The sequence below is a fragment of the Apium graveolens genome, chromosome 5, assembly GCF_009905375.1.
Source record: "Apium graveolens cultivar Ventura chromosome 5, ASM990537v1, whole genome shotgun sequence".
NCBI lineage: Eukaryota > Viridiplantae > Streptophyta > Magnoliopsida > Apiales > Apiaceae > Apium > Apium graveolens.
This window is the reverse complement of record NC_133651.1, coordinates 302,538,708-302,552,727: the sequence shown is the minus strand read 5'-3', so window position 1 is coordinate 302,552,727 and position 14,020 is coordinate 302,538,708. Positions and strand designations below refer to the sequence as shown.

General features: G+C 31.5%; 1 protein-coding gene across 3 annotated transcripts; it reads left to right on the top strand.

The window, feature by feature from the left end:
• The first annotated feature begins 3,935 nt into the window (after positions 1 to 3,935).
• Positions 3,936 to 8,746, top strand: LOC141659279 (U-box domain-containing protein 44-like). Of its 3 annotated transcripts, none has more exons than XM_074466079.1 (4): positions 3,936 to 4,091; positions 4,689 to 5,929; positions 6,009 to 6,327; positions 7,169 to 8,746. In XM_074466079.1, exons 2-4 carry the CDS (start codon positions 4,715 to 4,717, stop codon positions 8,668 to 8,670), a joined length of 3,036 nt encoding a protein of 1,011 aa, XP_074322180.1. In that variant the 5' UTR covers positions 3,936 to 4,091; positions 4,689 to 4,714; the 3' UTR covers positions 8,671 to 8,746. The 3 variants fall into 3 exon arrangements, with proteins under 3 accessions (XP_074322180.1, XP_074322179.1, XP_074322178.1); XM_074466078.1 differs by having other exon boundaries at positions 3,953 to 4,091; positions 4,613 to 5,881; XM_074466077.1 differs by having other exon boundaries at positions 3,954 to 4,091; positions 4,613 to 5,929.
• Positions 8,747 to 14,020: the final 5,274 nt, after the last annotated feature.

Sequence of the window (14,020 nt, the reverse complement as noted above, 5' to 3'; positions counted from 1 at the left end):
TATTAATATTTTTATCTCGATTTGTACTCGCACGGATTATCAACTAGTAACTTCAAAACATGTGAATGATTAACCAAAATGAAAACTAAAATTAGGTCAAAAATAAAAATCTACCCAAATCAATTTTTGAAGTTATGTTTGATTATTATTCATTAATAAATTTTATTTAGTCATGTTTGACGAAATTATGCACTTTACTATGAGAAAGTGATTAAATTTAGTGTGAATTTGCACGAGTTCAATATGTCAATTAATATATATTGACAATTAAACTTGAACGCCCAATACCAACATTGAAACATCGATACACTTGAACTAAACTTAACGAATGAGAATTAATATTAATTGCATCATATCCGGGATATTTACACTTACGATTGAATAATTAAATATGTATGACTTAAACAATCACAAAAGAAGAAAACTCAAAATACATCACTTTTCAATTTCTCGTGTCCAAAATACCTGTGTGCGCGAGTTCTGTACTAAATGTCCACGGTTGTGAAGATATGTGTTTATTCGGCTGGATAGAACATAAATATAAATTGAATTAAATTATTTTTTGTTGTGATGGAGAGAATTCTTGTCAAAAATATGTGGTTTATCTAGAACCGCCCGGATCGAGATTCGAGATATGCCATATTTATTTCAAATCAAATATTTCCCTAATTTTATTATTAGGACCGGAAGAACTTGTTTTATTTTGGAAAGGGAAGAACTTATTAATTGGGTTCAAATTTATTGTATGTATCCATTTTAGCTGTGCAAAATTTAAATTTTCTTATTTTCTGTTTTATTATGGTTACATTTTTACACCTATTCACAATTTTGATATTTATTTACTATAATTTATAAAAAATAGAAGTTTAGAAAAGGGAAATTTGATTTTTTTTATCGCTCAACTATTTGTTCTTTTAAAAACCTAACACTCAATTTACCTTTTAATTTTTTTAGTTACTAAAGTCACCTATGCATTGAATTCTAGCTCATTCGTTAGTTCGACTTCTTTTCTTTAAACCATGTCACCGCCGCATATGAAAAAATGCTTACGTATTTGATGATGATGATGTGGAAGCTTCAAGAACATAACCGGAGAGAACAGCTGCTGGAATCTGGACAAGAAACCGGCACCGTTTTGATCACCCACAACTATCCGGACAAGGAAAAAAAAATCAAATCGACTTTATTTTTTGTAATTTTTCGATGCAAATCACTCTAGACAAACTCATCAACTCATAAATCATACAACTTATACTAATAAATAATTATTCAATCAGCCAGAAAAATGAAAAAACACAAATGGTGTCCATTTTTCTGCGAGCACAAAATCATTTACCAAAAATCACAAAATAAATTCCTAAACTTAAAATCGAATGATATATTCATTCATAACTTCAAAAATATGTAGATTGGGTTATAACCCCGCTACAATTAAAGTAAACTTAGTATAAGTTTTTTCTAACCCCACTAAAACAAAAAATAGGCTTATATAACTATTTATGCTTTATATTGTAATTTAATTATATTTTAAATTTCTATTTTTTTATGTGTATATAGTTTGTACAAATTTTAATTTTTTTTTAACAAATTTATTCAGTTTCATGTTAAATATTTGAACATCTAAACATTAAAATAAAAATAAAATTCTATACTATACATTTATATCTTTTTTTTTGCATTTTGACATATATATATATATATCATATTTAAATCATAATTTTGATTTTTTAATATATTATTTTTTTCAGATTAACAAGACCAAAAAACTACTAAAAACTCTATTTTATGATACCAAAAAATATTATTGTATAAATCTATTATTGTCAAAAATAGTTTCTACACTTTTAAAAAAGTTATTACATTTTGTCATAAACCTATTTTTTTTAACAACTAACAAATTTTTATATATATAATTATATTATATCCTATATATAGTACGTAAGATGATATGATTGTCAAGGTATTGTAATCACTCTAGGTTAAGATTTTAAATCACTCTTATTAGTAGAAAAAAAACAATATGTTACTAGATTTGCAAGAAAAAGTCCTAATATGATAAACGGAAAAAATATAAAAATATAAAAATCGCACTAAACTATAATAAAAAAATTTAAAAAATCTAATAACAATAGTAAATATAGTCTATAATATTTAGCAAAAAAACATAGTCTATAAAAGAAGAATTTAAGTTTAATTGGACGTCACACCAAATTTCACCTATAAATTTTTTATTAAAAAGTTTTTAATATAAAAAAATATACAAAGTAAATTGTAATTCACAATATTCACCATCTGAAAAAATTATAGAGTGAAAAATAAAAAAAATCAATTAATCAAAAATTACAAAAAAACTAAATTTAATAAGTAAAGCAAATAAAGTAAATAAATCCAAATGAATGCTAATAAAAATAATATCATCAACTTATTTATGATAATTATGAATTCTCATATTTTCTATCATTATCTTAATATTGTATTATATCCAATTGGAGTAAAAACAAACATAAAAAATTAATTTTATATGATATAATAAACTTATTAAGTTAATATGTATACATTTAATAATTTTAAAATTAGTAAAATATGAAATTTTATGCAAAAAAACAATACAACTAACATAAAAAAATTAGTGTTAATAAAATAAGTTTTAGCTCATTTTATATTTTTCCAAAAAAATAAATCATTGATGTAAGGCAGGGTAAGATGGTATGGTGTTAAGGTTAAGATTGTGAATTACTCCCTATTACTCTGTTAGTAGAAAAAAAGAATATAACCTACTAGATTTGCAAAAAAAATATAGAAATCATAATAAACAATAAACTCTAATAAAAAATAAAAAAGAAGCTAATAACGATAACGATAATAGACATAGTCTATAAACTATTAATTGGATGTCATACCAAATTTCACTCATAAACTCTTTAATAAAAACTTTTTAATATAAGAAAGTAGACAAAGTAAATTTAAATTCATAATATTCACCATCTCAAAATTATAGAGTGAAAAATAGAAAATTTTATTTAATTAAAAATTACAAAAAAAAACATAAATTTCGTGAATAAAGTAAGTAAAGCAAATAAATCCAAATTAATATTAATAAAAAGAATATTATCAACTTATATATGATAATTATAATTCTCATATTTTCTATCATTATCTTAATATTATATTAGATCCTATACATAATTGGAGTAAAGAACAAAAATAAAAATTTAATTGTTTATAGTATAATAAATTTATTAAGTGAATATGTATACATTTACTAATTTTAAAATTAGAAAAATATGAAATTTTAAGCAAAAAAACAATAAAACTAAAAAAAAATGTTGATAAAATAAGTTTTAGCAACTAATTAGAGTTAGAAAGGTCATTTTATAATTTTTCCAAAAAAAAATTAATTTAATTTAATTTAAAGTTCATATAAAATATTTATAAGATATGGTTAAATTCTATGAAGACCACTTTTTTTTGAAAAACCTTGAAGAAAACCTTAAAGACCACTTTGAAGTTAAATATTGCATAAAAACATTCTAAAACATATTATTTTGTTAATCATGCTCTACAAATATATGTTACAAAAATATTTTATTCTGCAAAACATGTTAAATTTGCAGAACATATTAAACTTAAATGATCTTCAATCATTTTAATTGAATTAGTAATACTCCTAAAACATACTTCACAAAAACATATGTGGTTGAGTCAGATGAAAATCGTGATCTTCATAGAATATCTCTGCAATGCACAGGTATACAGCTAATAATTTTTAACCACCTGAATTTTCTAGTTCAGCCGCTTTTGAATAACTTAAACTAGGTGAAACTGAAACATCAAACAAGTGTTGGATTATATAATTCTGTTGTAACTGTTCAGGAGTAGCACAGAAGTTTCACTGCATGTACATACATTATATTTAATACTAAACAATTTTACAAGTTACAACTAAACAGACAGTGACACTCCTCATTTTTCTTTGGCCCCTCGAGCCATTGACTCAGAAAGTCTTGTCTTTCTTCTTCTACTTAAATACAGTACAACTTGATGATGATCCTCCCAGTTCTGTACATTTCTCAGGAACTTGCTTTCGCCAGGTAAATTTAATTTCTCTGCATGTGCACCAGTTTTAGATATCTAGTTTGTTATCTATGTTTGCTAAATTTGATTATTTGTTTGTTGAGTTTGACGAATGCTTTTAAGATTAATCGTGTGACTTACCTATCCCCCTTTTGATTCTGTATGTATGAATTTTATTGCATATGTTGTGTTTTGTATACTATGAACTATCACGTGCCTTGTCCATTATAGGTGTCATTGTTGAGCAATAGGATCATTTTAGAGCCCTTTATGCAGATGTTTGAAGGTTCATATAAAAAAACTCTTTGAATTTAGATATTATAAATACTTTGACTAATTACACGGAGATAGAATTTAGAAGCAAACCAACAATTAGAAGGGAAAAATATCGAAGATAAGTGAAGTATGATGTTTCTGACATAAAATTTGAGGTGAGAGTATTAGAAACTTTATAAGGCCAAAAGAGGTCGTGTTAATTTTATTTAACCAACAGAGTAGAAATTAGAAGCTAAAGGTTATTATTTTTGCATTCTTGCAGAAAGAATGAATGGTTGCTGAAGGGTTTTTTAGTTTATGGAAATTCACTAACATGATCAACTTTCTTGGTTCTGTAGAAAGAATTTCTCATCCTGTGGCAATTATGGACTTTGTGCCAATTGGTACACTACTGGCCGTGCTTACAGCTGAGGTCATTAAGACAGCTCAAGCAGCTCAGGACGTTGCTTTTGAAAAGGAGAGTTTCAAGGTCCTCTCAAATCACCTATATGACATTGAACCCGTATTGAAAGAGCTGCAGCTGAGTGAATTAAATGACTCGTTAGCTGCAAGAAAAGCTTTAGAATTTCTTGATGTCAATGTCAAAAAGGCTCGAAGCTTGGTTGATCAATACACTAACAGGTCACGATTCTACTTGCTTCTCAAGTGCCGGTTCATTGTTAAAGAGGTACAAGATGTTACCAGAGACATTGGAAAATCTTTGGCTGACCTATCTCTTGCAAACACCGAAGTCTTATTGGGCATATCAACTCAAGTCAATAGGTTACACAATGAGATGCAAGCAGCAGAATTTGAGAGTTCTCTCTCTCAACTTCAAATTGTTGATAAGCTAACACAGGGTATCACAGACCCGAGACTTGATCCAAATGAAATTTTGAAGGAGATAGCAAAGGCCGTTGGGGTTCCAGTTGATCCTTCAGAAATAAGCAGAGAGCTTGAGAGCTTTAAAAAAGAAAAAGAAGAGGCTGAAATTAGGAAAGAAAGGGCTGAAGTTTTTTTCTTTGAGCAGGTTATCGCGCTACTCTCTCAAGCTGATGCTGCTAGAGACTATGAGGAAGTCAGGAAACAGTACTTCCAAAGGCTTCAGGTTGTAGAAAAGTCATATGCAAACGTGAAGCATTTTGAGCCATATAGATCTTTCAGATGTTGTATAACTGGCTGTGTAATGGTTGATCCAGTTAGCCTATGCACTGGTACTACATGTGAGAGAGAAGCCCTTGAAACTTGGTTTAACCAAGGAAAAAAAAGTGATCCACAAACTGAAGAGATTCTTGATGATTTCTCATATAGGTCAAACCTTCAACTTAGACAGTCAATACAAGAATGGAAAGAACAAAATTTTTGCCACAAAATCAGGAATTGCAAATCAGACTTGCTAGCAACGAATGATTTAGTTTTGCAAGCCCTTGGTCAAATGCAGGATCTTATAAAAGAGAACTCAATCAACAAATACTGGATTACTATTGGAGGGCTTACTGAAATTGTAATCTCAATCCTTGGAAAAACAGACAATGTTGATGTGAAAAAAGAGGTACTTATTACCTTAACAAATTCTATAAGAGGGCACACGATAAACAAGGTATACCTTATAATTTTGTTCTCTGTTGTCCCAAAATTACAAAACTATTGAAATGTAATTTGAACTTTCAATTTCATAGGATTTATTAATTGAAAATGAGGGTTTCGAAGATGTCATTGCGTGTCTAGAGTGTGATTCAAGCATATCAGAAACTGCTGTTCAGCTGCTGTACGAGTTGTTAGTGGAAAGGTCATGTTGGAATGTCTCTTATTGCAGGAAGCTCTCTCAAAAATATGGTGCAATCAACGGTCTTGTTAAACTTCGTAAACGTCTAGTAACAGAGTCGTCAGATAAAGCGGAAGAAATTCTGATGAACCTTTGTGAGGGAGATGAACAGAGCATTATCAAAATTGCTGAGGCAGGCTGGTATGAACCACTTGCTAAAAGGGCTATCGAAGGTTAGATAGTTTAGTTTGTTTTTCCTATGCGAGAAATTTTTAAGGGTATGAAAGGTTAAAATTTAACATTTGAAGATAAAAATGACATGTTTGATAAAAAAAATGACATGTTTGTTATATGACTTGTTGCTTATTTAGTTATTTTAACTCGGGTACCAGTTTTAGTTGTATTGTTAATGTAAATAATACTCATTTATTAGAAAACAAGAACCTGGATAAAAATTCCTTTAGATTCCTCTGGAAGTTGCAGTGGAGGCTGCTGGTTTCTTATATCATCAATCTACATGCATTGGACAATATACAGGCATCTATGCTTAAGTCCGTTAATGACACCTAAACCGATGGACAAAATTTGCCACCTGCGATGCGATATCTAAATTAAGCTCTTTTTATACCCTTGAGACCTTGACGCCTTAAATATTATTATCTTCATTTGGTATTTATAAATCTTAAAATCTAGTAGGTCACTTTCTATCAAGAGAAAAAGTAGGGCAGTGGTATAGTTTCACTTTGCCTAATCAGTGGGGAAAAAACAATTCTAAGAGCCTGAGCAACAGTCTAAATGGGTCAGACATATTGTATGGAGGCTGTACTAAATTCCCAGTAACTACACCTTAATTATTTTTGACTGCATTAGTGTGGTGGTCTTGTCATGTGCACGCTGATAGTTTTCAGTTTCCCGCACCTTTCTAATTTTTTTTCATTTTGTAATATACAAAATTTGATTTAGCAAGGTATATAAACTATAATAGTTTTGCTGAAGTATATTTGTCCAGAACTTTGTTGACTGGAATCTTATAATCTGATGCACTAAGGCCTAAGCCATGTCAATGCTCTTCAGGATCAGAATCTTCAAGGATGATGATGGTGAGAGCTCTTGTAGGTTTGACACTGGATGAAGAAAATTCAAAGATCCTTGTTGAGGAAGGGCTGATACCAACCTTGCTTGAAATGGTCTCTGGAAACCTCGAGTCTAAAGAAGTATCATTGTCTGTGCTGGTTAAGTTGTCTTCACATCATGACAATAAAGGACATTTTGCTGTGGCTGGTGGAGTCCCTATTGTAGTAGCACTTATATCTCCTGTAATTCGGTCAAGTATTATTGTCAAATGCTCTGAAATTCTTGAAAATCTTGCTTCTAGTGGTGATGGAATCAAATTTCTTGTTGATGAAAATGGAAATAACCTTGATATAGAGTCAGTTATCATCAATTTGTTGACTTTTCAGCAGAATCCCACCTTACCTCATACTATCCGAAAACCTGCATTGAGAGCTTTACTAGAAATTTGTCGTTCTGACGCTGGCCTTGTCAAAGTGGCTGTTCTGAAAGCCAACGGTGTTTCTGCAGTCCTTTCACTTCTGGATAATGCTGATTCAGATGTACGGGAAACTGCAATATATCTTCTTTTCCTCTTCTCCCAGCATGAATCACAGGGAACTGTAGAATACCTTCTTAGACCAAGAAGGCTTGAGGCTTTTGTTAAGATCCTGGAGAATCATAAAAAAGAGGACGTACAAATGGCTTCAGCTGGTGTAATAGCTAATCTTCCGAAGTCAGAAATACTACTCACAAAGAAACTAATTGAATTAGATGGACTGAAAGCAATTGTTGACATCTTGAGATCTGGAAGCTTAGAAGCAAAAGAAAATGCTTTAAGTGCTCTCTTCAGGTTCACCGATCCCACAAATCTGGAGTCACAGAAGATTGTTGTTGAATTAGGAGCATATCCATTGCTGATAGATTTTATCAAGGATGGTTCAGTAACATCAAAGGCAAGAGCAGCTGCTCTCATTGGTGATCTTTCCATGCGCAGTTTAGAACTCACTGTTGTATCCAAAGGAGTTAGCTGCTGGTTTTTCTTTCCTGGAAGACGTATCCCTAAATGTCCGGCACATGGGTGTGTCTGTAGTGTGACCAAATCATTTTGCCTGTTGGCAGCAGATGCTTTGCCTCACCTGGTGAAACTATTACAAGAGAAAATTCACGCGACTGCTTTTGAGGCAATTCAGACGCTTTCAACTCTTGTCAATGAGGAGAGTCCCCAAAGAGGTGCCAGAGTTCTCCATGAGAGTGGTGCAATAGCTCACATGATAGAGGTTTTAGCATGGGGCTCGGAGTCATTAAAGGAAGAGGTTCTGGGCCTGTTAGAAAAGATTTGTATGTTAAAGGAAATAGTCGAAGCTTATGGATTGCAAATTCGAGTAAATCTTCTTCGTCTAACAGGGCGTAGCATTCACGAAGATGGACATCTTCAGAGGAAAGCTGCAAGAGTGTTGTTACTCATAGAACGTAACTCAAGGCCATTATCATCCTCAGCCGTTGGTACAGGTATAGGTGAGTGACTGTTGTTTCATCTTTGTAATTTCAGAATTCGCAGGATCCCACATTCAAAGTAATTTAAAATATTTAGCTTGTTTAGTTTGTATTGTTTTTATTAGTTTTACGTTTTTCAAGTTCTAGTCTTAATCTACTGACGAAAACTAGGCCGTGAGGATTTACATTTGCATCAAAAATGTTAATCTTGCATTTTAGCCTATTGAGCTTCTACAAATTGCTAATATTAAATTTGTCACGATAACCAAATGTTCTGAGTTGCAAGGAAGTTTCTCATCACACTATTTTTCATGTTTTTAAAGTCATTAAACATGACTATCTTTAAGCATTAAATTCGAGCGTTTGTAGTTACATAATAAATGATACTACTAAACTTATGATTTGTTACTCTTTGATTTTTGGAATATTAGAAGAAACTAAAAATTTAGAAATTAGTATCATATAAAAATCGTCAAAGCCCGTGAGTTACTTATTTTTATATTTTCGTTCCAAACAAAGGTATATATCAAATAATTTTTAGTATCTAAATTTGAATATTATTTACAATGATAAATTTTGACATTTAGTCAAAGAAAAAACAAATTAATTCCAAGTTGATAACATTAGAAAAATATAATGGGATATCAAAAGAAAAGAAAGCAGCTCAAAATATAAATAAAGAAGATCATGTAACTCAATTATTTTATGCTCAATATTTTGTTATTTTTCTTTTATGAATATTTCAGTCACCCTTTACCTTTGGCCAAGTGTAAAAGAGCTCTCAACCTCCCCTAGTCTATTCTTTTTTTCATAATGTTCCTACATTTAATTTCAAATAATAGAATGTAAGTAAAACTTATCATGTAAATAATTCCTTTTACTAAAATAATGACTATGGCGTAATAAATCAAATTCATTTTAATTGTTTTTTTTACCAAACTCGTGAAAATTGTTGAAATTTCATTTCATTCTCATTACTATTTACAACTAATATCATATATAACCGCAGAGTTGGTAAAGTTTCGCATCAATCATATTGGAGGAAGAAATAATGTGCTTAGGTACTTGGATTGGGATAAAAATAAACCTGAATCATGAATGATGACTTTAACACCTAAAAATTAATGAGGGGTCCCATATCCTTTAAAGAAAAAGTTCCTTTAAAAGTCTCAATAAATAATAAATCGAGAGATGTAAGATGGATCACTTCGTGTAATAATAATATCATCAACATAAGAAAGCAAATAAATAGTCATTGTGGATGACTGATGGACAAATAATGAAATATCAGAATAATAGGAGCGAAATTTATTAGAGAGTAAAAAACTCATAAACTTATCAAACCAATCGCGAGGTGCTTGACATAGTTCATGTATAGATTTATTGAGTTACATACATGAAGCGGGAAAGCAGGATCAACGAAACCTTTTGGTTGTTCCATGTAGATAGTTTCATTTAAGTCGCCATTGAGAAAGGCGTTGTTGATGTCAAGTTGGTGAATTAACCATCCTTTGGAGAAGGCTATCGAAAGCACCAGTCGTACAGTGGTTGGCTTCACTACGGGACTGAACATATGGAAGTAATCAGCCTATTCTTCCTAATTGAACCCCTTCGCAATAAGACGATCTTTGTAACGCTCTATTGAACCATCTGCTTTTCTTTTAATCCTGTAAATCCACTTACAACCAACCAAATTAATATCAGGAGGACGTGATACAAAGGACCAAGTATTATTATGAATTAAAGCACTATATTCAGTTTGCATAGCTTCTTGCTAACAAGAATATTTGTGTGTTTGATGATAGGTTGTAGGTTCTTTGTTAGAATCCAGGGTGATTGGGTTTCGGGTTAAGTTAAAAGTTTTAGGTTTCAAGGTGTGTGTTTGAGCCCTATTGGTCATGGGTCATGGTATGAGAGTTGGCATCTGAGGCACGAAAGTAGGAGGGTGCATTAGGGTAAGGACGATTAAATGATTGTCGAGAATCATGAATTAAAGGAGACGGTGGAGAAGATTGGCTAGAGGGAGGTGATAGCGATGGAGTTCGCATGTCATCAGATATAGGTGGTTGTAAATTTCCGGTACTGATTAAGGACTGGTCAACTTGTGAAGATGTAGGTGGGATGTTTTCAAGGATAAAATTAGGAGCGGGATTTGATTGAAAGTTCATGGTTGTGGGATGCACCATGGATGAGCTAGCATGATTAACATAAGAAAAAATATTTTCATTAAATACAACATGACGAGCAATATAAAGACGAGAAAAGGGCACATGAAGACATAAATAACCCTTGTGCTTAGAGCTAAAACCCATGAATATGTTAGTGTTTGTGCCCTAGAGACAACACTATGATATTTTAGTTTAAGACATTTGGATTATTAATATTTATGTTCTATCGATTATTCCTTTTATAATTTATTAATTCTTAATTTACTGTAATATAAATGTTAGACTAATAAATGTCCTTGAAATATGATATGCAACTATATATCTCTAGGTATGTGACTTAGAAATGAGATTATGAGAATAGTATCAATATTCCTAAAGGTCTCTAGTCGAGTATTATTATAAGGGACAATAATAATGCATTAAGACTAGTATGTTTGTTGACTGATGATCACATCTCATTGATCATAGGTATGGTGATACCAAAATCAAACACAGGCACATGTATTTGATACATGGTGTTGGATTGATCCGTTGTGAGATACTACATGTTTATAGTGTCATTGTTATTCTCACAGTGATAATGATGTAATGGTTCTTAACCTGAAGTCATTATATTTCTATACGATAATTAATATACTTTGATTTCATTAAAAGTTATCATTGACCGGGTAATGATAAAAGTATACATTGGTCATATTATGAATCGTATGAGAAATATGAATGATCTAGATGAGATTTAACCCTCATATTTTAGAAGTGATATTACTGATCTCTTGTGTGAGCTAGAATATGAAATGCGTGGTCACGCTCAAATGTTGATTTGATATAATAGATTACTCGTTGATCAAGAAAACTTGGATTAAATAATGATGAGCATGACACATTACATGCCCCTAGTTTAATCTGTAATATTTGGTTAAAGGGATTATATTACATTATACATTATCACAAAAGGTTTAATCGAATCACTGATTTAATAATTATTACTTGGCTAGCAATGATGTATTACTAGATGTCGGTCATTATTTATAATTTTAATATGATATATTAAAATTATTGTCAACGTAATAATAACTTACAGGGTCACACACAAAAACACTTGAAGGAGAAATAATTTAATTTAAATAAGTAATTTATTTTATTTATGATATTAATTAAGTATGACTTAATTAAATAAATAAATAAAATAGAGAAATTACTTAAACTAATTCTGAAATAAGTTATTAATTAATTAAGTGTGACTTAATTAAATAATAAATTATGATTTCGGATTAGTATTAATTATAACTAGATTAAAATTTGAAAATTATTCTTCTCTCTATATAAACTCTTTGAGGGCTGGTTTTGATTGACAAAATCTTAGTCGTTCAAGGAGAAAGAGGAAGAGAGATAAAGATGAATTTGTCGGGTACTAGTACACATCAATCCTACAAGAAAAGCGTTCATGTGGATACCGTAGAGCGTAGATCGCGAGAGCGGGATACGTGGTGATTCGACAAGGTTTTGGAACTCCATTAATGAGCTCTTAAATCTTTTTTAAGGTAAATATTCTTACTACGAATTAAATATCTATTTTTTCATGGATCCTGCGTAGGGTTTCGATTTTATTCTGGTTTTAATTTAATTTTACATCATTTTCGTTACGTTTATGTGCTCTAAACCCTTCAAAATACACATGGAAGAGACCGAAATCGAGTTTATGTTTATTGTAGGGTCGTAATAGTGGATAACAGAAGCACCCAAATGTCTTAATAAAAATATAATCTGAAATTTTAAAAAATAATTTTTGATAAGGTGATTCATAATTTAGTAAGGTAGTGATAGTATGATTATGGAAAAAAGTGGTTGTGTGAAAAGCTTGTTCCCAGAATTGAAATGGTAATGAAGAATGAGCAAGAAGGGTTAAACATTTTCCCACAATAACTCTATTTCTACGTTCAGCAGCACCATTCTTGAGTGTGATGACATGATACACGATGAGAGATACCATGATTAGATAAAAAAATTGATACATTACGAAACTCACCACCCCAATTTATTTAAAGAGACTTGATGTTACATCTGAATAATGTCTGAATTATTGCTTGAAATTGAACAAACATGTTAAATACTTGAGATTTGTGGGTTAGAAAATAAATTCAAATAAATTTGGTAGCATCATCAATAAAGAACAAATTATAACAATTTCCATTATAAGATAAAATCGGGAAAGGACCCCAAACATCTGAGTACATAAGATCAAAAGGTTTATTTAAACTAACATGAGAACTCGAATGATGAAAACGATGACTTTTTCCTAACTGACAAGAATCACAAACAGTATGAAATTTATTAGAACTAATGAAAAGACTAAATTGTGAAATAAGACGATGAAGAATATGTTCATGAGGATGAGCTAAGCGGCGATGACAACCATGTAGGGTTGTGCGGGCTCCAAAAAATGCAGTGGGTGGAGGCCTATAAGATTGGAATGGTGGTTGAAGACGGTAAAGGCTGTGATCAATGACCCCCCAAAGAAGAGGTTTTCCCTGTAGAGTTTTGAGAACACAATGGTCAGGATAAAATTTCATGTAAGTAGGATTATCACGAGTTCTTTTAGAGACACCAAGAAGACTTTTTGTGAGTTTAGGAACAATGAGAACGTCTTTGAGACACACAGAATTAGGCATAGCGGTAAAGTAGTAGAGCCAGAATGTGAAATAATTAATTGGTTACCGTTGCCCACAGAGAGTTTGTCATTATCACGATACTCATCTGATATGGTTAATTTATTGAGATCCAGAGTGACATGATCAGTAGCTCCAGTGTCAAAATACCAAGAGGGGACAATGATAGATTATTGAGATGCATAGTTGGCTGATCGCTCAGAAGAACGAGGTGAAAACTGGCGATCCGGATAATCGTTGTGATTGTTGCGATTGAAGCAATCAATGGCGGAATGACCCATCTTTCCACAAATCTGACATTGAGTACGACGACGAGGAGGTCCAGAAAGTGTGTCTGGTGAGCGGTTATTGTCACGGCTACGAGAATTACCAAAGGAAAGCAGTGAGCGGTTGTTGCGCGAGAAATTTTGATTGTAAGCAACGTTGGCTGAGGGAGCAGTAATCAAGGACGCTGGTGGTGAGGACAAAATGGTAGGTTGGGCTTGTCTTTTTATTTCAAAAGCAAGACGTTCCTCCTTTTGAAGAAGGAGCCCAGTGAGTTTGTC